General features: G+C 49.4%; 9 protein-coding genes and 1 long non-coding RNA gene across 10 annotated transcripts in view; 1 reads left to right on the forward strand and 9 right to left on the reverse strand.

Moving 5' to 3' along the window:
• Nucleotides 1-985: 985 nt before the first annotated feature.
• LOC146536518 (histone H3-like) lies at nt 986-1988 on the reverse strand. The gene has a single exon (XM_085190169.1). The coding sequence runs from the start codon at nt 1642-1644 to the stop codon at nt 1234-1236; it is 411 nt and encodes a 136-aa protein (XP_085046295.1). The 5' UTR covers nt 1645-1988; the 3' UTR covers nt 986-1233.
• Nucleotides 1989-2563: 575 nt separating this feature from the next.
• On the reverse strand, nt 2564-3240 carry LOC146536519 (histone H2B). The gene has a single exon (XM_085190137.1). The coding sequence runs from the start codon at nt 3149-3151 to the stop codon at nt 2777-2779; it is 375 nt and encodes a 124-aa protein (XP_085046263.1). The 5' UTR covers nt 3152-3240; the 3' UTR covers nt 2564-2776.
• Nucleotides 3241-9100: 5860 nt separating this feature from the next.
• On the reverse strand, nt 9101-9609 carry LOC146536520 (histone H2A). The gene has a single exon (XM_085190143.1). The coding sequence runs from the start codon at nt 9580-9582 to the stop codon at nt 9208-9210; it is 375 nt and encodes a 124-aa protein (XP_085046269.1). The 5' UTR covers nt 9583-9609; the 3' UTR covers nt 9101-9207.
• Nucleotides 9610-10208: 599 nt separating this feature from the next.
• Nucleotides 10209-11411, reverse strand: LOC146536521 (uncharacterized). Its single transcript, XM_085190127.1, has one exon. It carries the CDS (start codon nt 11281-11283, stop codon nt 10420-10422), a length of 864 nt encoding a protein of 287 aa, XP_085046253.1. The 5' UTR covers nt 11284-11411; the 3' UTR covers nt 10209-10419.
• A 141-nt stretch (nt 11412-11552) lies between these two features.
• LOC146536522 (uncharacterized) overlaps nt 11553-24255 on the forward strand; it is a 63169-nt gene continuing 50466 nt past the window's right edge. Inside the window, exons 1-2 of the long non-coding RNA XR_014878249.1 lie at nt 11553-11680; nt 11756-11925. This is a non-coding gene — a long non-coding RNA (uncharacterized LOC146536522). The remainder of the gene's footprint in view (nt 11681-11755; nt 11926-24255) is intronic.
• LOC146536523 (histone H4) lies at nt 12388-13612 on the reverse strand. The gene has a single exon (XM_085190425.1). It carries the CDS (start codon nt 13513-13515, stop codon nt 13204-13206), a length of 312 nt encoding a protein of 103 aa, XP_085046551.1. The 5' UTR covers nt 13516-13612; the 3' UTR covers nt 12388-13203.
• On the reverse strand, nt 14013-15015 carry LOC146536524 (histone H3-like). Its single transcript, XM_085190175.1, has one exon. The coding sequence runs from the start codon at nt 14669-14671 to the stop codon at nt 14261-14263; it is 411 nt and encodes a 136-aa protein (XP_085046301.1). The 5' UTR covers nt 14672-15015; the 3' UTR covers nt 14013-14260.
• Nucleotides 15591-16311, reverse strand: LOC146536525 (histone H2B). The gene has a single exon (XM_085190370.1). It carries the CDS (start codon nt 16176-16178, stop codon nt 15804-15806), a length of 375 nt encoding a protein of 124 aa, XP_085046496.1. The 5' UTR covers nt 16179-16311; the 3' UTR covers nt 15591-15803.
• On the reverse strand, nt 16926-17424 carry LOC146536526 (histone H2A). The gene has a single exon (XM_085190371.1). The coding sequence runs from the start codon at nt 17405-17407 to the stop codon at nt 17033-17035; it is 375 nt and encodes a 124-aa protein (XP_085046497.1). The 5' UTR covers nt 17408-17424; the 3' UTR covers nt 16926-17032.
• On the reverse strand, nt 22947-24149 carry LOC146536527 (uncharacterized). Its single transcript, XM_085190121.1, has one exon. It carries the CDS (start codon nt 24019-24021, stop codon nt 23158-23160), a length of 864 nt encoding a protein of 287 aa, XP_085046247.1. The 5' UTR covers nt 24022-24149; the 3' UTR covers nt 22947-23157.

Raw genomic sequence — 24255 nt, forward strand, 5'->3', positions numbered from 1 at the left:
CGTAGGGGCACGAGAATGCTCCCTCGGCGGGGCGACTCCGAGGTCGCAAGGCCCACCGGAGAACAACGGCTCATCTTCGGCACTCGGGCCGGCAGCTGAAGGCTGCATATCGGCATCCGGGCCGACCTCTGGCGCGCTAGGCGAGCTAGGCGCATCGTGTCGCGTTTGCGCGAACTTCATCACGGCGTTGAATGCCTCCCCGTGGAAGGTCTCTAAGTACCTCAGCAGCTCGGAGCTACTGAGGCCGGCCATGCTTTGTCTCTCCCCTCACCTTGCGGCGAGGGACGGGGTGTGTGCTTTAAAACTAACACTATATATAACAAGCAAAATCTACCGTCGGTGAACAGTAGGTGAGTACCTATCTAATAACAACTGTGTATTCACTTACTGAACAAACAATCCGGACGCTGGAAACGAGCGATGCGGGACTCGGCAACCACAGGGCAACGCAGCGCAGCAGGACGCCACGCAGCTCAGCAGTCGCAGGAATCCGCAGCACAACACTAATATAAATACAGTATCACTTCGACAAGGGATCGAAATAAATATAATAGCCCAATTGTGCGACCTCACCGAAGCAAGGCCGAATCGGATCTGAGCATATTTTTTGACCCTCTCTAAATATATACCCCCCCCTCTACGTTCGGCTGTGTTCGGCTCCACTCGTTGGTCATGCGTATGTGGAGTAGGGGAGAGGGGGGGGGGGGGGGGGGATTATGCTGATGATAACAATAATAATTAAAATAAAAGTTATAGTACATAGTATAGTATAGTGCACGCAATTATTATTATCATAATTATTTATATATATATATATATATATATATATATATATATATATATATATAAATGATTATCGTGCATGGATAGATAGTGTAATATATAATATAATATCTCTCTATCTCTCTACGTTGCAAGTGCAAGTATGTTGTATTTATTATTATTATTATTTTTTAAATTAAGTATTATTATTATTATTATTAGTATGTATGTTTGTTTGCATTGAATATTGCCCCGTACAGATGAACAGTGCGACACAGTACGACACGAGGACGGACGGACAGCCAGCCCAGACGGTTCTTTGTACACGTGTGAAACGACAACGTATATAAATATCAGAATAATTTGTGGCCCTGAGAAGGGCCTTTTGGTTTCACAACACACACAATATACACAATCGTGTATATTGTTTGTTTGTTCGTTTGTATTGCAAGCAAGCAAGCTAGCTGGCAATTACGCACGTTCGCCTCTGATCCTGCGGGCGAGCTGGATGTCCTTCGGCATAATGGTGACGCGTTTCGCGTGGATCGCGCAAAGGTTGGTGTCCTCGAAGAGGCTCACCAGATACGCCTCGCTCGCCTCCTGGAGGGCCATAACGGCGGAGCTCTGGAACCGCAGGTCCGTCTTGAAGTCCTGCGCTATCTCGCGCACCAAACGCTGGAAGGGCAGCTTGCGGATCAGAAGCTCCGTGCTCTTCTGGTAGCGACGAATCTCGCGGAGGGCGACGGTGCCGGGCCTGTACCTGTGCGGCTTCTTCACGCCGCCGGTGGCAGGTGCGCTCTTGCGAGCCGCCTTCGTGGCGAGCTGTTTGCGCGGCGCCTTACCACCGGTGGACTTGCGGGCGGTTTGCTTGGTACGAGCCATCTTGCACTACTACTGAACTGAACGCGGTACTGAACTGAAGTGAACTGTTACGCGCGGGCACGTCTCGCTTCGTCCAAAGTAATATTGGAAGTGTTCAAAAAAGTGGGGCGCGGCGGCGCCTTATAAAACGTCAGGGGGGGAGGGGCGGGGCACGTGCCGTCCCTTTCGCACGCGGTGCGGTGGCGAGTCGGGCGTCGGGCGGTGAGAGTGCCTCGTCGATGCCGTGCTGTGTACGTCTTCTGTGACTATGCGTCGGTCGCAGTGAAATAATAATGAAATGAAGAAGAGAAGAGAAGAGAAGAGTAGAGATCAGATCAGTCATCAGTAGTAGTTGGCGCGTCGGCCGGGCCCGGCATCATCGGGCGTCGGTCAGTGCTATCTATCTATCTATCTATCTATCTATCTATCTATCTATCTAACTAACACACTCGTGTGTTAGTTAGATAGATAGCTAGCTAGCTAGCTGGCTGGCTGGCTGGCTGGCTGGCTGGCTGGCTGGCTGGCTGGCTGGCTGGCTGGCTGGCTGGCTGGCTGGCTAGGAGGTTCTATTACATGAATACGACATTATAATAATATTATTAATAGGCTACGTGCGTTTCTAACGGGGGTACATAAAAATAATAATAATAATAATTATTATTAGGATTAATTATCGTTATGTGGTGATGATAATAATTATTGTATTATTCTTTCTTAATTAATATTATGTCATTAGTTAATTGTCATTCGTGTGCGTGCGTCTATTAATGTATTATTATTTTCATCTGAGAGTAGCAACACTATTTATTTATTTATTTATTTATTTATTTATTGAATTTATCACGCTCACACACAATAATATTTACACTTAGAACTAGGTGTAGGTAGGGAGACGTTTTGCGAGAAACTGTTTTTGTTTTATTTTTAAACACGACTCATATAGTGGCCCTTAAAAGGGCCTTTTGAGAATGCGCGCGACGACCGATGATGACGATGATGATGTAGTCGATGCGTAGTGTAACAGCACCAGTGCAGACACACACACTTTAGCACGAGAACACGGACGGATACACGCGCGCACACACACACATCGTCACACGGCACGTTCGCGAGCGCATTCGATTTTTAACTGTCGTCTCTTCGACGGACCACTTCACTTGGAGCTCGTGTACTTGGTGACGGCCTTGGTGCCTTCGCTGACGGCGTGCTTGGCCAACTCGCCGGGCAACAGGAGCCTCACGGAGGTCTGCACCTCCCTGGACGTGATCGTGGACCTCTTGTTGTAGTGGGCGAGTCGCGACGCCTCGGCGGCGATACGCTCGAAAATGTCGTTCACGAACGAGTTCATGATGGACATCGCCTTGCTGGAGATTCCGGTGTCCGGGTGGACTTGTTTGAGCACTTTGTAGATGTAGATGGCGTAGCTCTCCTTCCTCTTGTGCTTCTTCTTTTTCTTGTCCGACTTGGAGATGTTCTTTTGGGCCTTGCCGGATTTCTTGGCGGCCTTTCCGCTAGTCTTGGGCGGCATGATAAGAAAGGTTTGTAATTAGTACTATCGATGAGAAAGGTACACACTCTCTGCGTGCACGACGGTGTCGGTTAAAAAATTTCGTCGTTTTTTTTTTTTTTTTTTTTTTTTCGGACTTGACTTTAATGCTGTTAGCCTTACTGGCCTTTACAGCGACACCGGGTGGGTAGGGAAGAGGGTACTCTGTCCCTGAAAATATGCAGGCACTGTGTGGCTGCCTGTGGGGAGTGCCGACGACGCAAGGGCGCCCCCTGCGGGGCTCGAACCTCGGCTTGCGGTCGTCGAGCGGGCTGGGAGTTTCCCTATTCTAAGCAAAGCCGGCCGCGACACAGAAGCCGCGACCGGGGGATAAAATTAGACTAATCTAAGGGAGCTAACGGTCCCTAACCGCTGGACCCGACGGCGCCGAGGCGCCGCCGGGCCGTGAGATAAGCTAGACTACGTCGTCGATTCCGGCGACGACGGTGTGTGTGTCGTGCGTGTGTAGTGTGTTTCCTACCTACGTACGGGCCGTTTGCTACGGTAATGGCGTCATCGGGGTCTAAGAGGACGCTACGCGGGCGTCTACGAATCGCGTGAGGCGTGTAATTACACGCCTCAGCGACGAGGGGGTTCGCGTGCGAGCCTGCGCGCTCAAAGTAGCGCTTCGCTAAGCGTTTGCAGTGCTCGTGAATCGATTCCAGTTCAAAATCTCTATGTAGGTCGACATTACGCACGTACCAGGGGGAACCTGATGCGATGCGCAGGAATTTATTTTGCACTTTTTGCAAGGGAGCAAGCTTGGTGTGCGCGAACGCAACGCAAGCGTAAGTAAGGACAGGTCTAATACAAGCTTTGTATAGTGTCAGCTTATTTCTAAGTGACATTTTACTATTCTTGTTTATGAGATAATATAATCTATTGAGAATGTACTTTGCTTTATTGCAGACTTTTGTAATGTGGGGTTTGAAAGTTAATCTAGAGTCTAGAGTGACACCTAGATATTTGACCTGTTTTTCCCAGGGAATGGGTTTGTCTAAGAGATGGATGGTAGAGACTCTTATATTTTTATTGAGAGGGAAGAGTATTGCTTTACTCTTCTCGGGATTGACTTCGATTCTCCATTGGCGGAACCACTCACCGAGTGCGCGGGCCGCTTTCTGGAGTCGATCTTTTAATAGGATAGTACAACGCGAGGTTGTGAAGAGGGCTGTATCGTCGGCGTACATAGCCAGGTGAACACCCGGAGTGAGCGGGATATCACTGGAGTACAACGAGTACAGGATAGGACTTAGCGTAGAGCCTTGTGGCACGCCTGCGCGGATGAGGCGGGGGGAAGAGAGAGTGCCTTCGACTTTATAGCGAAAGTATCTATTCGAGAGAAAGTCCCGCAGGATGTGTACGAGACAGTCTGGCAAGCCGTAAACGGCGCGCAGCTTGTAAATCAAGCCGTTATGCCAGACTTTATCGAAAGCTTTCGCTATATCGAGAAAAATAGCAGCTGTATTGCTGTGAGAAGGATCCCTAAGGTTGTATCGAGCTATATGCTCTACAACACGGTGGACTTGATGTATGGCGGAATGTTTCTTTCTGAAACCGAATTGCTCATTGCAGAGCAGAGAGTCGGCCTCTACCACCTCTGAGAGTCTAACGAGAATGATTCTCTCGTAAATTTTACCTAAACAGCTGAGAAGGCTGATAGGTCGATAACTGGACGGGATATTCCGCGGCTTGTTAGGCTTGGGAATGCCTATGACTATGGCCTCCTTCCATTCGTCGGGGAATGAGCACGACTTAAGAAGGGAATTGAAAATAATGACCAATAGAGATATGAACTGAGCCGGTAGGGACTTGAACATTCTATTAGACAATTTATCGGGCCCCGGGGCCTTCCTATCTTTGAGGTTTTTGATGATGACTTTGACCTCGTCTTCAGAGGTCGGGCGGAGCGGTTCCCCTTGCGGGGGCGTCAGCGCCCATTCTGCGACCGCGGAATCCACACGCGCAATGTGGCTCGGATCGCAGGGCTGACTACTCGGGGTACATTGAGCCTCTAAACTGTCAGCGAGACATTCCGCTTTTTCGGTGTCATCGGCGGCAATTGAACAATCTGACCTAACTAGAGGAGGCATAGTCGAGAGACAATCGACTCTAAAAGCTCGCGACAGCGCCCAGAATGCCTGGTGCGATGGAGCGAGCCCCTCGAGCTTCTTATCCCACGACTCACCGCGCAGAAGTTCGAATTCGAATCGAACTCTCCTCTTTAATCTGTAAAATTCCCTACGATTTTTGTCAGTCGGGTAGGTATCGTGTCGTCGCATAGCTACGTTCCTGCGTCTAATCAATCGCCTGAGCTTTTCTGAGATATCAAACCTACCGTCGGGCAAGTTTGTTACCTCTTTCGAACAACTCTGGATTGTATTTAAAATATAATCGGTAAATTTATTCGCCGCGTCTATCGCTAGCGCCGCGGAGTCGGCGATGCCAGGTATTAATTCCTTAAGAGGGGATTCATTCGAGCGGAGGAGCTTTGCGAATCTCCTCCAGTCGACCACAGTTTTGGTGGGAGGGCCAGAGGGGCGCTCGTCACCTAACTTGAGAATGACAGGACGATGGTCCGAATCTAGGTCGAGAATGGTATCTATTGAACGTTGCGACAGTGCAACGTTCGAAAGTATGGCAATATCGAGTACATCGCCTGTGCCGAGGACACTAAAGCGAGTGGGAGAAGGCGGGCCTATAACACAAGCGTTATATTTCTCTGTGAAGGCTAGAAGCCTCTTGCCGCTGACATTAGTCACCGACGAATTCCAAAGTCTATGTTTGCAATTGAAATCCCCGATCAGAAGGACCGAGTCTCCCATACTAAGTAGCGCCAAAATGTCGCTTTCTAATAATTGCCTAGACGGCGAACGATAAACTGAAGCTATAATTAACGGCTGATGGCCTGTGAGGAATACCTGACACACCGACGCCTCGGCTGCTTCGAGAGACGGAGGGTCGAGTGGTATACAGTGTAAATTCTTCTTGTAATAAATCATAGTGCCTCCACCGTGGGTGGCTCTATCATTTCTTACAATCCTGTAGTTCGCAATGCCAGGACTACGAACAGCAGGTTTAAGAAAAGTCTCCTGTATACATAAGATATCTATTTGATGGGCGTGCGCGAAGGCGCTCACAGCCTCTTTTTGGCGTTTGACACCGTTTGCGTTAAAGGTCGCTATTGACAGGGCTCTAGGTTTAATACGCGCGAGTTGCGAGTCAGCGGGCCGTGGGGTAAATCTATTTATGACCGCCATTGGAAAAATTTAAACCGCGACGAAGCCTTGAATGGCTTCGATGAGATCTATATGATCTATAATAACTTGAGCGCGATCGTCGGAACCGTTCGTGTTCCTAAGTTTCGCCGCGAGGACTTTGATTTCTTTGAAATCAAAACATCTAGCGAATCTTAGCACAAGTGCTAAGTCGCTAGCGTTAGAAGAGGGGGCGGGCGCGGCGCGGGAATGCGTGGGTGCGGGCGCGGGCGCGGCGCGGGAAGGCGCCGGGCGCAAGGGCGCGGTCGCGGTCGCGCCGGAAGGCGCGAGCGCGGGGCGGGGAGCCGCTACCTGAGGGGTAGGCGGCTGTACCGGTGCCGCGGCGAGGGCGACGACCGGTGTAGGTGCGGGTTTAAACCACGCATTCTCTTTAGGGAGAGGGGCGGGCTCGTATTGAGTAGGAGCCGGCTCCTTTTTATTGGAGGTGCGCTTTTTGCCTCCGCGCCTAGTGCGTCTGCGTGGCGCGCGGGAACATCCGCGATAGTTCGCGGGATGGCCCTGCGTCTCGCATAGCACGCAGCTTGGGGGCACAGCGGGATCGGGGACTTTGCGGGGACAATCCGCAGTCGCGTGATCGTCTAGGCACTTAACGCACCTAGGCCGCGCGAAACAATTGCGGGCAGAGTGCCCGTATAATTGGCAGCGATGACACTGCCCTATGAGACCCCTCGTATGTGGGGGTTCGACTCTGATGCCGGTGAGAGAACACACCGACCTCAGGTTGAAAATTTCCTTTCCCTCCTTAGTGAGGTCCAGGATAACAAGAACAATGTCGAATTTCGCTTTAGTGCGAGAATTGTATAGACGGTGCGCCTGGCGCACGGGGAAGCCCTTGCTTTTGAGATCGTCAAGGACGAGATCGACTTCGATCTCTTTTGGAATGCCCTTAAGGACGACGCGCAGTTGGCGCTCGTCCTCCAGGGCGTAAGAGTGGTACCCTATCTGGTACTCACGAAGGAAAGAGGTGAGTTGTCGGTGTTCCGACGAAGACCTGACTTGGATTTTAATACCTACCTGCGTTAAACGCGCGGTAGTGTATTGAATATTGTGGCTATTAAGCCACTGGGATACTTTTCCCCATTTGTGCTTCTCTTGCACATAAATGGGTGGCGGCGGTTTAATACGGGGGGCGCGGGGCGCGCGGGGGGAGTCGTCCTCTTCCCGCTCAACCGCGGAGGCGGGGGCAGGGGAGGGGGAAACCGTTAAGTCGTTCGCGCGGGAACGGCGGCCGTCGGGCTTATTCGCCTTTTTGGGCGGGGGGGGGGCCTTAGGGGCCCTGGCCTTACGCTTGGCCGAGCGAGATCCGACGGTCTCGAAACCGTCATCATTGTCCGTATCAGAGGAAGGGCAATTGCCCACCTCCATCTCTTCACCAGACTGGATCGGTGAGGGATCGCGGGAGTGCTCCCTCGGCGGGGCGACTCCGAGGTCGCAAAGCCCACCGGAGAGCATCTGCTCATCATCGGCGCTCGGGCCGGCAGCTGAAGGCTGCATATCGGCATCCGGGCCGATTTCGGGCGCGCTAGGTGAACTAGGCGCATCATGGCGCGTTTGCGCGAATTTGACGACGGCGTTGAACGTTTCGCCGTGGAATGTCTCTAGGTACCTTAGCAGCTCGGAGCGACTGAGGCCGGCCATACTTTGTCTCTCCCCTCACCTTGCGGCGAGGGACGGGGTGTGTATTTTAAAGCTACACTATATTTGGCAAGCAAAATCTACCGTCGGTGAACGGTAGGTGAGTACCTAACTAAAAACAACTGTGTATCCACTTACTGAACAAACAATCCGGACGCTGGAAACGAGCGATGCGGGACTCGGCAACCACAGGGCAACGCAGCGCAGCAGGACGCCACGCAGCTCAGCAGTCGCAGGAATCCGCAGCACAACACTAATATAAATACAGTATCACTTCGACAAGGGATCGAAATAAATATAATAGCCCAATTGTGCGACCTCACCGAAGCAAGGCCGAATCGGATCTGAAATTTCGTCGGATCCGGGTCGGTAGTCATTCCGTTCTGTGGACGCACAAGCGCTTACGACGCGCGCCAGCCTTTAAGAGACGAAATTGACCAAGTACGTGTACACACGTCACAATCATCCAAACCACCTCCCCCCCCCCCCCCCCCCCCGAACATATTATCATTCGTATACTTTTAAATTTGAAATTTATAAGATACATGTAGGAAATTAAAAATTTGTTTACATTACGTATACAGGATGGAATTGTCAGCACCACTTTAAATGAAACCACAGTTTCAACTACTCTATAAAAGCCCTATAAAGAAAAATAACTTACCCTGAAGTTATGTGATATGTTATGTTATATGCAGTTTCAGTAAAAGAAGCGCTGCCTCTTCCACCTGTATATTATGTGTGTGTGTGTGTGTGTGTGTGTGTGTGTGTGTGTGTGTGTGTGTGTGTGTGTGTGTGTGTGTGTGTGTGTGTGTGTGTGTGTGTGTGGGTGGTCTGTTAGACAATTTTTTATAATATCGAAATTGATGTGTGCCTAAAATTGTTATATATATATATATATATACTTATTCATGACCGTCCACACTATGTAGTGTCATGCTTTATATATTTTGTTTGTTTTAGAAGACGTCTCGCTTAATGAAACAATTTATGCAATTTCGAAGCGTTCACGGAAATATTTTGTGGCCCTTAAAAGGGCCTTTTCACAAAAAAAAAAAAAACCCAAAAATTTCAGAAAACCAAATCCACACCCACACACGCACACACGCACTAGGGGTGTCAGGATTAGGCTTTCTTCTCAGTCTTTTTGGGTAAGAGGACTGCCTGGATGTTGGGCAGTACACCGCCCTGAGCGATCGTAACTCCCGAGAGCAACTTGTTCAGCTCCTCGTCGTTACGGATCGCCAATTGGAGATGCCTCGGGATGATTCTGGTCTTCTTGTTGTCCCTAGCGGCGTTTCCGGCCAACTCGAGCACTTCGGCGGCCAGATACTCCATCACGGCGGCCAGGTAGACCGGTGCACCGGCTCCCACGCGTTCGGCGTAGTTGCCTTTTCTCAAAAGCCTGTGTATACGTCCCACTGGAAACTGAAGTCCGGCACGGTTGGAACGAGACTTTGCCTTTCCCTTCACTTTGCCACCTTTGCCGCGACCCGACATGTTGAACGATAGTTAGATGAATTTGAAAGACAATATTTAAAAAAAAGCCCGTTTTTTGAAATAAGTACTCGTGTATCGCGCGCACGTTGAGCGGGGACACGAGCGAGCGTTCTCGTAGACGATTGCTCACGACGATGCACGACGATGCACGACGGTGTACAACGACGATGCGCGACGGTGTACGACGACGCACGACGATGCACGACAATCGCCGAAGTAAACAGAAAGCTAGCTAGCTGTTCAGCCTAGAAACGGATAATAAAAATATACTATAGTAAATATATATAATACAGATAACAATATATACACTTAATATATATATACTTTTTTCTTTTTTTTTTTTTTTTTTTTTTAAGACCATACAACAATTGGTCACAAAATTATATTGTTAATGAAGTAGGAGTTTATTATTTGTGACACTAATTTTGAATGAATATTGAGAATTGAGTAATCTAATAGTGGATTCACCGACTTACCAATCACTCATGATACTGTGAATATATTGATTGATTTAATTGATTATATTACATAATATAAATTTTCGTAGCACACGAGACGTTCGTCGTAGAAGAAACTGTACCACCGTTCATTGATACAACATATGTATGTATGGCGTATTTGGAAAGTTTTGTTAGCCCTGAGAAGGGCTTTTTGTCGTGCTACCGTTGCACATGTATATATACATATATATACGTATATACACCTACCTATCGTCGTCACACATACACACAACACACACACACACAACACTCGCCACGAGTTATTCTCGTGTAGTGCGCGTTATTTAACGTCCGTTTAGCAATTGTATATAGATAGATATATGTCTATTTTATTTATTCACTTTTTCGGCGTGGCGGACGCGGCCTTCTTAGCCGCCGGCTTGGCTCTGGGCGTGGCTGCCTTCTTTGGTTTGGGCGCTTTGGGCTTCTTCGTCGGCGGCTTGGCGGTCTTCTTCGCCTTAGAAGCGGCGGCGGTGGCGGCGGCGGCTCCGCCCTTCGCCTTCGAAGCGGAGGATGCGGCGGCGGCGGCTTTCTTGGCTGCCGTGGCGGCGGGCTTCTTCTTCGCGGCGGCCGCCTTTTTGTCCTTCACTGTCGTCTTCGATTTGGACTTGGACGGCGAGGACGCTGCGGCGGCGGCGGCGGCGGCGGCTGCTGCCGCTGCTGCTGCTGCTGCTGCGGCCCCCTTCTTGCCGGCCCTGCCGCCTGCGGACGCCGCGGCGGGAGCTCCGGACGCCTTCTTCTTCTTCGACCTAGACGAGGCGGAGGCCGACGACGACGATGCGCCGGAAGCTGCGGCGGAGGATCCCTTGCCGGCGCCGCCGGCCGCAGACTGCTTGCTCTTCGAAGCGGACGACTTGGACTCGAGCTTGAAACTGCCAGAAGCGCCCTTGCCCTTGGTCTGTATCAGGGCACCGGACTCGACGGCGCTCTTTAGATATTTTCTGATGAACGGGGCCAATTTCTCGGCGTCCACTTTGTACTGGGCCGCTATGTACTTCTTGATAGCCTGCAGAGACGAACCGCTGCGCTCCTTGAGCTCCTTGATGGCGCTGTTGACCATCTCGGAGGTTTTGGGGTGGGTCGGTTTCGCTTTTGGCTTCTTGGCGGCGGCGGCAGCGGCGGCGGCGCCGACCGCTGACTTGGGCTTCTTCGCCGGGGTGGCGGGTGCGGGAGCTTCTGATGCTACTGCTGCGTCGGCCATTATTATTATTATTATTATTATTTATTACACGCACACGCACGCACACGATCACTCACAAAGAGCAATAAATTGTTATGAACGCGGAAAGTATAGTTTATATTGATATATACGTTGTACGTTGTACTGGCGTGGCAGAGGTCGCTAGTGGCAGTAAGAGCGGTAGCGATACCGTGAGGAGAGCCGCGGTGTCGCTGGACATTTTCTCGTACGAACGCTCGAAACTTTTCACTAACAGGCGTCTAGAAAATTATAATTTTTACATTATTTCAGATGTTGAGAGGGACCCGCCACCCGTGAGGGCCTCGTCCGTGAACCCGTCGACCGGCTCGCGGGCCGAGCGCCACGACACGCGTTGATTTGACGGAATTACGAGCTGTCGAATACGTCGAAGTGCTACGTGCGTACCTCCGGTCGTGTTTAAAAGTTATTTTTCTCTATAAAAATTTATTGAAACGATTTTCCGTTTCGACAGATCGAAAGCGAAGAATACCCGCCCGCCCGGAGATATCGAAAGATCGCCGTGCGACGGTCCGTCGACCCCCTCGAGGACCTCCAAGTGGAGCATCGTAAAACACCCGATGCCCTCGCTGAGCGACGGTCCACCGCGGCCGCCGTTGTCGAGTACGCGGAGTGTTTACAGGGGTGAGTGTGTGTGTTTGTGTGTGTGTGCATATATATATATATATATATTATTAAGATATATATAATTCTTAATGTTTACTTTTCTTCCCTCTATCAAGATTTTAACTTTAATACCAAACAAAATAATAATATATTCAATATATAATCATGTGCACATCGTACTCGCCGCCGTTGTCGTCGTCGTAGTCGTAGTCGTAGTAGTGATCAGTCCATTTCGTACATACAGAAGGAGACGAGCGTCACGTGACGGATGATGCTGCTATGATATATATATATATATATATATATATATTCTCATTTAATTAATTGTAATGATTTACTTTTTCATTCGTTACGGACGACCGACCGTGCATAATCAATCAAATATTAATAATATACATACACAATGTATCATATATAATAGATACATACATCACACTTGTGGGCTATAGCATCACAGGGTGATATGCTAATGATACGAGATTTAATGAATTGAACTCCTTTATTATATATTTCCGCTACGCTACGTTGGTGGAACATAATTTCACAATTGCATTTGTAGCGAATAAATTCAGGGCGCGCTGATATTATAGCGTAGCGTTTTAACTAACAATTGATATTTATAAATAATATTAATACTTGTGCAATACCCTCCCTACACAATCATAATACGGATGGATATAACTTTATAACTTACTTACCTGCCTACTTGCTCGCTCGCTACATCTCTTAAGTATAAACTGTGCGCTTTGGTTACAACATGAATATGTATGTAGTAGTAGTAGTAGTAGTAGTAGTACAGTGAGTGTGCAGTGTGTAGCAAAATATATCAACATGTCACACACATACACATTTTCAATACTTACATTACCTACCTACCTACCACAGTTATGAGTTAGAGCTACTTGGATGTTATTCATACTAAATACATATTGTTCGGTTCGGTCCAGTCCATATCCACCAAATATAGTAAGTGAGTAACTAGTAGTGCACACTCGGAGCGCTGAACTTTTAATAAAGTCAACGTCCGGGACGTCCGTGTGGTTAAGAAACATAAATTTTATTTAATTCTGAAATTTGTGCGGCCCTGAGAAGGGCCTTTTGTTTATGTGAAACCGACGGAGAGAGAGAGAGAGATTATGCGGTCTGGTTCGAGCTGGATCACACACACAATCGAGATGTAAACGACGCGATTACACCGACTGACCACCGCGCTCGCGCGCCCGAACGCAAACACACACACTAAATTCTCACACTCTCGTCGGTTTCACTTCGGTTCGGCGGTTGGCGGTTAAAATATTAACCGCCGAAGCCGTACAGAGTGCGCCCCTGCCGCTTCAGGGCGTACACGACGTCCATGGCGGTGACGGTCTTCCTCTTGGCGTGCTCCGTGTACGTGACGGCGTCGCGGATCACATTCTCGAGGAACACCTTCAGCACTCCGCGAGTCTCCTCGTATATCAGGCCGGATATACGTTTGACGCCGCCCCTGCGGGCGAGACGACGGATGGCCGGCTTCGTGATGCCCTGGATGTTATCGCGCAGCACTTTCCTGTGACGCTTCGCTCCGCCTTTTCCCAGACCCTTTCCACCCTTACCGCGACCGGTCATGTTGACTATGTGACGGCGGTATGCACACTTCTGGTATTACTTCTAACGCTCCGCTCCTCGCGAGTGACGGGGAGACGTTCAACTGCGAACGTACGGTAGAAACTTATGTCGCATATTTTTTGACCCTCTCTAAATATATACCCCCCCCTCTACGTTCGGCTGTGTTCGGCTCCACTCGTTGGTCATGCGTATGTGGAGTAGGGGAGAGGGGGGGGGGGGGGGGGGATTATGCTGATGATAACAATAATAATTAAAATAAAAGTTATAGTACATAGTATAGTATAGTGCACGCAATTATTATTATCATAATTATTTATATATATATATATATATATATATATATATATATATATATATATAAATGATTATCGTGCATGGATAGATAGTGTAATATATAATATAATATCTCTCTATCTCTCTACGTTGCAAGTGCAAGTATGTTGTATTTATTATTATTATTATTTTTTAAATTAAGTATTATTATTATTATTATTAGTATGTATGTTTGTTTGCATTGAATATTGCCCCGTACAGATGAACAGTGCGACACAGTACGACACGAGGACGGACGGACAGCCAGCCCAGACGGTTCTTTGTACACGTGTGAAACGACAACGTATATAAATATCAGAATAATTTGTGGCCCTGAGAAGGGCCTTTTGGTTTCACAACACACACAATATACACAATCGTGTATATTGTTTGTTTGTTCGTTTGTATTGCAAGCAAGCAAGCTAGCTGGCAATTACGCACGTTCGCCTCTGATCCTGCGGGCGAGCTGGATGTCCTTCGGCATAATGGTGACGCGTTTCGCGTGGATCGCGCAAAGGTTGGTGTCCTCGAAGAGGCTCACCAGATACGCCTCGCTCGCCTCCTGGAGGGCCATAACGGCGGAGCTCTGGAACCGCAGGTCCGTCTTGAAGTCCTGCGCTATCTCGCGCACCAAACGCTGGAAGGGCAGCTTGCGGATCAGAAGCTCCGTGCTCTTCTGGTAGCGACGAATCTCGCGGAGGGCGACGGTGCCGGGCCTGTACCTGTGCGGCTTCTTCACGCCGCCGGTGGCAGGTGCGCTCTTGCGAGCCGCCTTCGTGGCGAGCTGTTTGCGCGGCGCCTTACCACCGGTGGACTTGCGGGCGGTTTGCTTGGTACGAGCCATCTTGCACTACTACTGAACTGAACGCGGTACTGAACTGAAGTGAACTGTTACGCGCGGGCACGTCTCGCTTCGTCCAAAGTAATATTGGAAGTGTTCAAAAAAGTGGGGCGCGGCGGCGCCTTATAAAACGTCAGGGGGGGAGGGGCGGGGCACGTGCCGTCCCTTTCGCACGCGGTGCGGTGGCGAGTCGGGCGTCGGGCGGTGAGAGTGCCTCGTCGATGCCGTGCTGTGTACGTCTTCTGTGACTATGCGTCGGTCGCAGTGAAATAATAATGAAATGAAGAAGAGAAGAGAAGAGAAGAGTAGAGATCAGATCAGTCATCAGTAGTAGTTGGCGCGTCGGCCGGGCCCGGCATCATCGGGCGTCGGTCAGTGCTATCTATCTATCTATCTATCTATCTATCTATCTATCTATCTAACTAACACACTCGTGTGTTAGTTAGATAGATAGCTAGCTAGCTAGCTGGCTGGCTGGCTGGCTGGCTGGCTGGCTGGCTGGCTGGCTGGCTGGCTGGCTGGCTGGCTGGCTGGCTGGCTAGGAGGTTCTATTACATGAATACGACATTATAATAATATTATTAATAGGCTACGTGCGTTTCTAACGGGGGTACATAAAAATAATAATAATAATAATTATTATTAGGATTAATTATCGTTATGTGGTGATGATAATAATTATTGTATTATTCTTTCTTAATTAATATTATGTCATTAGTTAATTGTCATTCGTGTGCGTGCGTCTATTAATGTATTATTATTTTCATCTGAGAGTAGCAACACTATTTATTTATTTATTTATTTATTTATTTATTGAATTTATCACGCTCACACACAATAATATTTACACTTAGAACTAGGTGTAGGTAGGGAGACGTTTTGCGAGAAACTGTTTTTGTTTTATTTTTAAACACGACTCATATAGTGGCCCTTAAAAGGGCCTTTTGAGAATGCGCGCGACGACCGATGATGACGATGATGATGTAGTCGATGCGTAGTGTAACAGCACCAGTGCAGACACACACACTTTAGCACGAGAACACGGACGGATACACGCGCGCACACACACACATCGTCACACGGCACGTTCGCGAGCGCATTCGATTTTTAACTGTCGTCTCTTCGACGGACCACTTCACTTGGAGCTCGTGTACTTGGTGACGGCCTTGGTGCCTTCGCTGACGGCGTGCTTGGCCAACTCGCCGGGCAACAGGAGCCTCACGGAGGTCTGCACCTCCCTGGACGTGATCGTGGACCTCTTGTTGTAGTGGGCGAGTCGCGACGCCTCGGCGGCGATACGCTCGAAAATGTCGTTCACGAACGAGTTCATGATGGACATCGCCTTGCTGGAGATTCCGGTGTCCGGGTGGACTTGTTTGAGCACTTTGTAGATGTAGATGGCGTAGCTCTCCTTCCTCTTGTGCTTCTTCTTTTTCTTGTCCGACTTGGAGATGTTCTTTTGGGCCTTGCCGGATTTCTTGGCGGCCTTTCCGCTAGTCTTGGGCGGCATGATAAGAAAGGTTTGTAATTAGTACTATCGATGAGAAAGGTACACACTCTCTGCGTGCACGACGGTGTCGGTTAAAAAATTTCGTCGGATCCGGGTCGGTAGTCATTCCGTTCTGTGGACGCACAAGCGCTTACGACGCGCGCCAGCCTTTAAGAGACGAAATTGACCAAGTACGTGTACACACGTCACAATCATCCAAACCACCTCCCCCCCCCCCCCCCCCCCCGAACATATTATCATTCGTATACTTTTAAATTTGAAATTTATAAGATACATGTAGGAAATTAAAAATTTGTTTACATTACGTATACAGGATGGAATTGTCAGCACCACTTTAAATGAAACCACAGTTTCAACTACTCTATAAAAGCCCTATAAAGAAAAATAACTTACCCTGAAGTTATGTGATATGTTATGTTATATGCAGTTTCAGTAAAAGAAGCGCTGCCTCTTCCACCTGTATATTATGTGTGTGTGTGTGTGTGTGTGTGTGTGTGTGTGTGTGTGTGTGTGTGTGTGTGTGTGTGTGTGTGTGTGTGTGTGTGTGTGTGTGTGTGGGTGGTCTGTTAGACAATTTTTTATAATATCGAAATTGATGTGTGCCTAAAATTGTTATATATATATATATATATACTTATTCATGACCGTCCACACTATGTAGTGTCATGCTTTATATATTTTGTTTGTTTTAGAAGACGTCTCGCTTAATGAAACAATTTATGCAATTTCGAAGCGTTCACGGAAATATTTTGTGGCCCTTAAAAGGGCCTTTTCACAAAAAAAAAAAAAACCCAAAAATTTCAGAAAACCAAATCCACACCCACACACGCACACACGCACTAGGGGTGTCAGGATTAGGCTTTCTTCTCAGTCTTTTTGGGTAAGAGGACTGCCTGGATGTTGGGCAGTACACCGCCCTGAGCGATCGTAACTCCCGAGAGCAACTTGTTCAGCTCCTCGTCGTTACGGATCGCCAATTGGAGATGCCTCGGGATGATTCTGGTCTTCTTGTTGTCCCTAGCGGCGTTTCCGGCCAACTCGAGCACTTCGGCGGCCAGATACTCCATCACGGCGGCCAGGTAGACCGGTGCACCGGCTCCCACGCGTTCGGCGTAGTTGCCTTTTCTCAAAAGCCTGTGTATACGTCCCACTGGAAACTGAAGTCCGGCACGGTTGGAACGAGACTTTGCCTTTCCCTTCACTTTGCCACCTTTGCCGCGACCCGACATGTTGAACGATAGTTAGATGAATTTGAAAGACAATATTTAAAAAAAAGTCGTTTTTTCGTCGTTTTTCGATTGAGCAGTATGCTGTTGGCCATATCGGCCTCTACAGCGTCACCGGACTTGGGGAGGCCGAGCTAGACGAGCTCTGACCTTGGCATGGCTACCGTGGAAGGTACCAACAAAAGAGAACACAGTGGCGCAAGGGCGTCTCCTTTGAGACTCGGACCGCGACTTGCGAACACCGTTCGTAGTGGGGGGCTTTGCTTCGATCGGTTCGACCAAAGCCTACTGGGGAGGGCTCTTGATGCCCTATTGGATTATTGATTGAGGGCTCCTCTCGCGCCGAGGCGCGATTGGGCCACAGTAAAGCTGGGACCTCGTCTCCACCGGCGGGGACGGTGTGCGTAGCGTGTATGTGTGCGATTGTGTGTAGCCCTACCTACAAATTTAGGGTCGTTCGCTTTAGTGATGGGGTCAGCATCATCGGTTAAGATATCCCGGGGTCGACGGCGATCCCACGGGCGACGTTTGGCGTAATTACACGAGTTTACCACCAGCGGATTCGGATGCGATTCGGCTTTAGTGAAATAACTACTAGAGAGCTTGCGACAGTGCTCTTTTACTGAATCTAATTTGACGTCTCTATGGAGATCGGTATTACGCATGTACCACGGGGCACCGGTAGTATTACGCAAGAAACGGTTTTGAATTACTTGTAAACGGCTAAGGTCTGTCTGTGCGAACACAACACAGGCGTAGGCGAAAATGGGTCTGACGCATGCTTTATAGAGTCGGATTTTATTTCTAAGTGAGAGTTTACTTTTGGCACAAATGAGTGGATACAAACAACTTAGGACGTAGGCCGCTTTGCGGCGAACATAAGTGATGTGGGCTTTAAAGGACAGTTGACTGTCGAGAATGACACCTAAGTATTTGGCCTGTTTGGCCTCGGGAATTATTTTGCCTAAAAGGCGGACATGTGGCAGGTAGTCTGTCCTACGGAGGGGGAAGTAAATGATGTTACTTTTATCGGGATTGACCTCTATGCGCCATTGAGATAGCCACTGACCTATGCGGTCCATGGACTTTTGGAGTCTGTTAGCTATGCAGACTGATACACGGCCGGACGTATAGACGGCGGTGTCGTCTGCGAAAAGGGCTAGGTTTGTACCTGGGGTTTTGGGGATGTCGTGCGTGTACAGATTGTACAGAAGCGGGGATAGTATGGAGCCCTGAGGGACTCCAGCTCTAACTGGCCTACTGGAGGAAAGGGTGCCTTCTACCCTATATCTAAATGAGCGGTTTGATAAGTAGTCTCGAATGATGTGCACGAGTCTGTCAGGTACGTTAGTCTTTTGTAACTTGTAAATCAAGCCATTGTGCCAGACTTTATCAAACGCTTTTGCAATGTCTAAGAAGATTGCCGCTGATGGCATTAATTTGGCTCGGGATAACAGGAATTCCGTGAGGCGGTGTACCTGGTGTATGCTGGAGTGTTTGGCTCTAAAGCCGAATTGTTCGGGGGGGATTATGTCATTGGCCACGACTGCGGCTTGGAGACGAGTGAGGAGGATACGTTCGTATATTTTGCCCATTGAACTGAGAAGGCTTATGGGGCGATAACTGGACGGGGATGAGCGAGGTTTCTTAGGCTTGTGAATACCTATGACTATTGCCTCTTTCCATTGATCTGGGAATGAGCACTCTTTTAAGAGCGTGTTGAAAATGGCAACGAGAAGCGTTAGAATGTGAATGGGAAGAATTTTAAGGATCTTATTCGAGATGCGATCGGATCCTGGGGCTTTCTTTGGCTTAAGGCGCTTTATAATGTCTTGTACCTCTTCGACAGAGGTCGGTCTTATAGGTTCGCCCGCTGGTGGCAACGGTGCCCACGTTTCGACCTGTGTGTCCACCGCGGCGACGTGAATTGGATCACACGGTTGTTCCGAGGGGGAGCATTGACTTTCTAAGTTATCCGCTAGGCATTCGGCCTTTTCGAGATCGTCTGAGGCTAGTGTTCCGTCCGGACGGATTAACGGCGGTAATTCGACTACGGTGTCGTTTTTGAATGATTTGGTTAATTGCCAGAACGCTACGTGCGATGGCGTAAGCTCTGATAACCTATGATCCCAAGATTCGTCTCTGAGGTCCTCGAACCGGGCTCGAACCTGTCTTTGGAGCCTCCAGAGTTTAGCGCGGTTAGCCGGCGACGGAAATGAATCGTGCGCCCTATTGGCGATGTTTTTACGTCTCATGAGCTTTCTGAGATCTCGCGGGATCTTAAAATGTCCTTCTGGATTACTTGGAATTTCCCTAGAACACTCGTCGAGAGTGCTACCCAGTCTGTCAGTAAGTTGGTTAATTTCCGCCTCGACTACTTCCACCGAGTCGAATCTGTCAGGTATGTCGTCTGTCGGTTCCGTGTCGGGATTGCCTAGGCGCTCCGCGAACTTAGACCAGTCGGTGATGGTGGTTTTAGGAAGAACTGGAGGACAATCGGGTCCTAATTTAACTATTACAGGTCTATGGTCTGAGTCTAACTCTGGTATTACCTCGATAGAGCGCAGCCTGAGAGAGACGCCCTGCAGGATGGCTATGTCGAGAATTGAAGGTCGGCCCCGGGGCCCAAATCTAGTGGGAGTGAGGGGGGCTATTATCTCAAAGCGAGAGGTGGTCAGGTCATAGATATTTTCGAGTTCGATTCCTCCTCTATTTGTGGAGTTGCAATTCCACCTGGTACTTTTACAGTTAAGGTCCCCGGCTATGATAACCGAGTCCCCCATGTCTAGTAGTGTCTGTAGGTCGCTTCTAAGTAAACTCTTTGATGGAGAGAGATAGGCGGAAGCTATAATAGTGGGTGGATGTCCAGTCATGTGAACCTTACAGACCGAAACTTCGATGTTAGTGAGCGTCGGCGGCGGATCGAGCGGTATGACGTGAAGCGTCTTTCTGTAAAATATGACGGTGCCGCCTTTGGCGCCGTCTCTGTCGTTACGAATAGTGCGGTAATTGGCTATCTTGGGATCCCTATTGCAATTTCTAAGGAACGTTTCCTGAACTAGAAATAAGTCGAGTTGTCGGTTTGTAACAAAATCGCGGACTAGCCCCATTTGCGTATTGAGACCGTTAGCGTTAAAATAACCTATGTTGAGAGAACGCGGCTTGACTCGCGCGAGTCTTAAATCGGGCGGGTTGATTCTAAAATTATTATTGACCGCCATTGGAAGTTTGAGCATTGACATATAATAATTTGGCTATAAGCTTTCTGTTGAGCTTAATTACTTGAAGTCGACTTTTAGGGTCGCCGTTTGAGTCTACTAAGCCTTTCGCGAAGGCCTTTAATTCGTCTTTATCTAGTATGTCTAAAAAGCTAGTCGCAATGTCGATCGCGTCTTCGATACTCTCCTGTTCTAGGTTTACCTCCCCACGGGGCTGGCGGGCGGAGGAAGTGGCCCTGGAGGGCTTGGGTTTGGGATTGGAGGCCTTGGCGGCTTGGGTCTCTGGTAGAGGTTTTTTCCACGCATTGGTGGAAGGAAGAGGGGCTGGTTGGAGTGGTGGCTGAGGGCCGGACGGGTTTTGCGCTGGACGGGAAGGCATCGAAGCCTTATGCGTCCTGCCGCCCTTTCCGCCGGACCTGCGTGGGGCCTTAGGGCATCCGCGGTAATTTGCGGGGTGCCCTTGGGTCTCACACAAGACACAGCTGGGAGGTACGGCCGGGTCTGGGACCTTGCGCGGACAGTCAGCAGTAGCGTGACTTTCTAAACACTTCACGCACCTGGGTTTTGCGTGACAGTTTTTGGCGGAATGCCCATAGAGCTGGCAGCGGTGACACTGCCCGGGAATGCCACGAGACCATGGCTTATCTATAGTGATGCCCGTGAGTGAGCAGATGGATTTTATTTTGAAAATTTGTTTGCCCTCAGGGCTACGGTCTAGGACAGCTAGGACCATGTCGTAGCTTTTCTTAGTGTACTGATTGTACATACGGTGGACTGCTCTAACTGGAAGATTTTGGGATTTTAAGTCCCTGAAAACTGACTCGGTCTCTAACTCGGATGGGATACCCTTGAGGACTACACGTAATTGACGCTCGTCCTCCAGAGCGTAAGAATGGAACCCTATCTTTGAATTCCTAAGGTGGGTCGTAAGGACCCTGTGATCTTTAGGTGTTAACACCTGAATTCTAACTCCCTGCGCTGTGGATCTGGCAGAATTGAACTGCACTTTAGCGGACAACATCCATAGTTGTAAATTGTCCCACGCTTTCTTTTCCTGAACTATTATCGGGGGAGGTAACCTGTCCCTACGAAGGCCGGCCGGTAGCGGTACCGAACCGTCGCCAGAGTTGGACGCGGGGATCGAACTATTATTATTGCTTGTCTTGGTTGTATTGTCAGTCTTGTCGGTAGAGTCTACCTGCGCACCCTTTTTGACTACCTGCGCGTTGTCCCTAGACCTACGCGGGGGTGAGGACCGCGGGGAGGGGGTTTTTTCTGCGCGCGCGGCGCGTTTGGCTGGGGTTGTTGGCGGAGAACCTAGCGATCTACGGGCCTTCCGTTTGGCCGATTTTGATTTGACGGTCTCGAAACCGTCATTATCCTCCACACCGGGAGTTTCTTCCTCGTCGGCTGAGGCCTCAGAGGATGATGAAGACGACGAGGAAGCCTCCGCGGCCTCAGACTCAGACTCGGACTCCGCGTCATTTGCGGAAGCCTCGTCCTCATCCGAGCCGGCGTCGGCCTCCTCAGGTTCGTCCTCCATCTGCTCTATTAACTCGGGCGATTGAGCGATCGCCTCATTATCGACGTACGTTTTTAGGCCTTCTAAGGCGTCGGGGAAATGTTGCGCGACGTAGTTTAGCAGGTTAACCGCATCTACTCGGATCATTTTGGGGACAATTGACCCCCCGCCGTGGCGAGGGGTGTGTGCCTACTTTGACCTAATGTCTCGGCCTAAAAAAAAGCCCGTTTTTTGAAATAAGTACTCGTGTATCGCGCGCACGTTGAGCGGGGACACGAGCGAGCGTTCTCGTAGACGATTGCTCACGACGATGCACGACGATGCACGACGGTGTACAACGACGATGCGCGACGGTGTACGACGACGCACGACGATGCACGACAATCGCCGAAGTAAACAGAAAGCTAGCTAGCTGTTCAGCCTAGAAACGGATAATAAAAATATACTATAGTAAATATATATAATACAGATAACAATATATACACTTAATATATATATACTTTTTTCTTTTTTTTTTTTTTTTTTTTTTAAGACCATACAACAATTGGTCACAAAATTATATTGTTAATGAAGTAGGAGTTTATTATTTGTGACACTAATTTTGAATGAATATTGAGAATTGAGTAATCTAATAGTGGATTCACCGACTTACCAATCACTCATGATACTGTGAATATATTGATTGATTTAATTGATTATATTACATAATATAAATTTTCGTAGCACACGAGACGTTCGTCGTAGAAGAAACTGTACCACCGTTCATTGATACAACATATGTATGTATGGCGTATTTGGAAAGTTTTGTTAGCCCTGAGAAGGGCTTTTTGTCGTGCTACCGTTGCACATGTATATATACATATATATACGTATATACACCTACCTATCGTCGTCACACATACACACAACACACACACACACAACACTCGCCACGAGTTATTCTCGTGTAGTGCGCGTTATTTAACGTCCGTTTAGCAATTGTATATAGATAGATATATGTCTATTTTATTTATTCACTTTTTCGGCGTGGCGGACGCGGCCTTCTTAGCCGCCGGCTTGGCTCTGGGCGTGGCTGCCTTCTTTGGTTTGGGCGCTTTGGGCTTCTTCGTCGGCGGCTTGGCGGTCTTCTTCGCCTTAGAAGCGGCGGCGGTGGCGGCGGCGGCTCCGCCCTTCGCCTTCGAAGCGGAGGATGCGGCGGCGGCGGCTTTCTTGGCTGCCGTGGCGGCGGGCTTCTTCTTCGCGGCGGCCGCCTTTTTGTCCTTCACTGTCGTCTTCGATTTGGACTTGGACGGCGAGGACGCTGCGGCGGCGGCGGCGGCGGCGGCTGCTGCCGCTGCTGCTGCTGCTGCTGCGGCCCCCTTCTTGCCGGCCCTGCCGCCTGCGGACGCCGCGGCGGGAGCTCCGGACGCCTTCTTCTTCTTCGACCTAGACGAGGCGGAGGCCGACGACGACGATGCGCCGGAAGCTGCGGCGGAGGATCCCTTGCCGGCGCCGCCGGCCGCAGACTGCTTGCTCTTCGAAGCGGACGACTTGGACTCGAGCTTGAAACTGCCAGAAGCGCCCTTGCCCTTGGTCTGTATCAGGGCACCGGACTCGACGGCGCTCTTTAGATATTTTCTGATGAACGGGGCCAATTTCTCGGCGTCCACTTTGTACTGGGCCGCTATGTACTTCTTGATAGCCTGCAGAGACGAACCGCTGCGCTCCTTGAGCTCCTTGATGGCGCTGTTGACCATCTCGGAGGTTTTGGGGTGGGTCGGTTTCGCTTTTGGCTTCTTGGCGGCGGCGGCAGCGGCGGCGGCGCCGACCGCTGACTTGGGCTTCTTCGCCGGGGTGGCGGGTGCGGGAGCTTCTGATGCTACTGCTGCGTCGGCCATTATTATTATTATTATTATTATTTATTACACGCACACGCACGCACACGATCACTCACAAAGAGCAATAAATTGTTATGAACGCGGAAAGTATAGTTTATATTGATATATACGTTGTACGTTGTACTGGCGTGGCAGAGGTCGCTAGTGGCAGTAAGAGCGGTAGCGATACCGTGAGGAGAGCCGCGGTGTCGCTGGACATTTTCTCGTACGAACGCTCGAAACTTTTCACTAACA

The sequence above is a fragment of the Heliconius melpomene genome, chromosome 9, assembly GCF_056956725.1.
Source record: "Heliconius melpomene rosina isolate 202511_hmr_F chromosome 9, ASM5695672v1, whole genome shotgun sequence".
Classification (NCBI taxonomy): domain Eukaryota; kingdom Metazoa; phylum Arthropoda; class Insecta; order Lepidoptera; family Nymphalidae; genus Heliconius; species Heliconius melpomene.

Coding starts and splice junctions, on each gene's coding strand:
- LOC146536518 (XM_085190169.1), bottom strand. CDS start 1,644: ATGGCTCGTACCAAGCAAACCGCCCGCAAGTCCACCGGTGGTAAGGCG.
- LOC146536519 (XM_085190137.1), bottom strand. CDS start 3,151: ATGCCGCCCAAGACTAGCGGAAAGGCCGCCAAGAAATCCGGCAAGGCC.
- LOC146536520 (XM_085190143.1), bottom strand. CDS start 9,582: ATGTCGGGTCGCGGCAAAGGTGGCAAAGTGAAGGGAAAGGCAAAGTCT.
- LOC146536521 (XM_085190127.1), bottom strand. CDS start 11,283: ATGGCCGACGCAGCAGTAGCATCAGAAGCTCCCGCACCCGCCACCCCG.
- LOC146536523 (XM_085190425.1), bottom strand. CDS start 13,515: ATGACCGGTCGCGGTAAGGGTGGAAAGGGTCTGGGAAAAGGCGGAGCG.
- LOC146536524 (XM_085190175.1), bottom strand. CDS start 14,671: ATGGCTCGTACCAAGCAAACCGCCCGCAAGTCCACCGGTGGTAAGGCG.
- LOC146536525 (XM_085190370.1), bottom strand. CDS start 16,178: ATGCCGCCCAAGACTAGCGGAAAGGCCGCCAAGAAATCCGGCAAGGCC.
- LOC146536526 (XM_085190371.1), bottom strand. CDS start 17,407: ATGTCGGGTCGCGGCAAAGGTGGCAAAGTGAAGGGAAAGGCAAAGTCT.
- LOC146536527 (XM_085190121.1), bottom strand. CDS start 24,021: ATGGCCGACGCAGCAGTAGCATCAGAAGCTCCCGCACCCGCCACCCCG.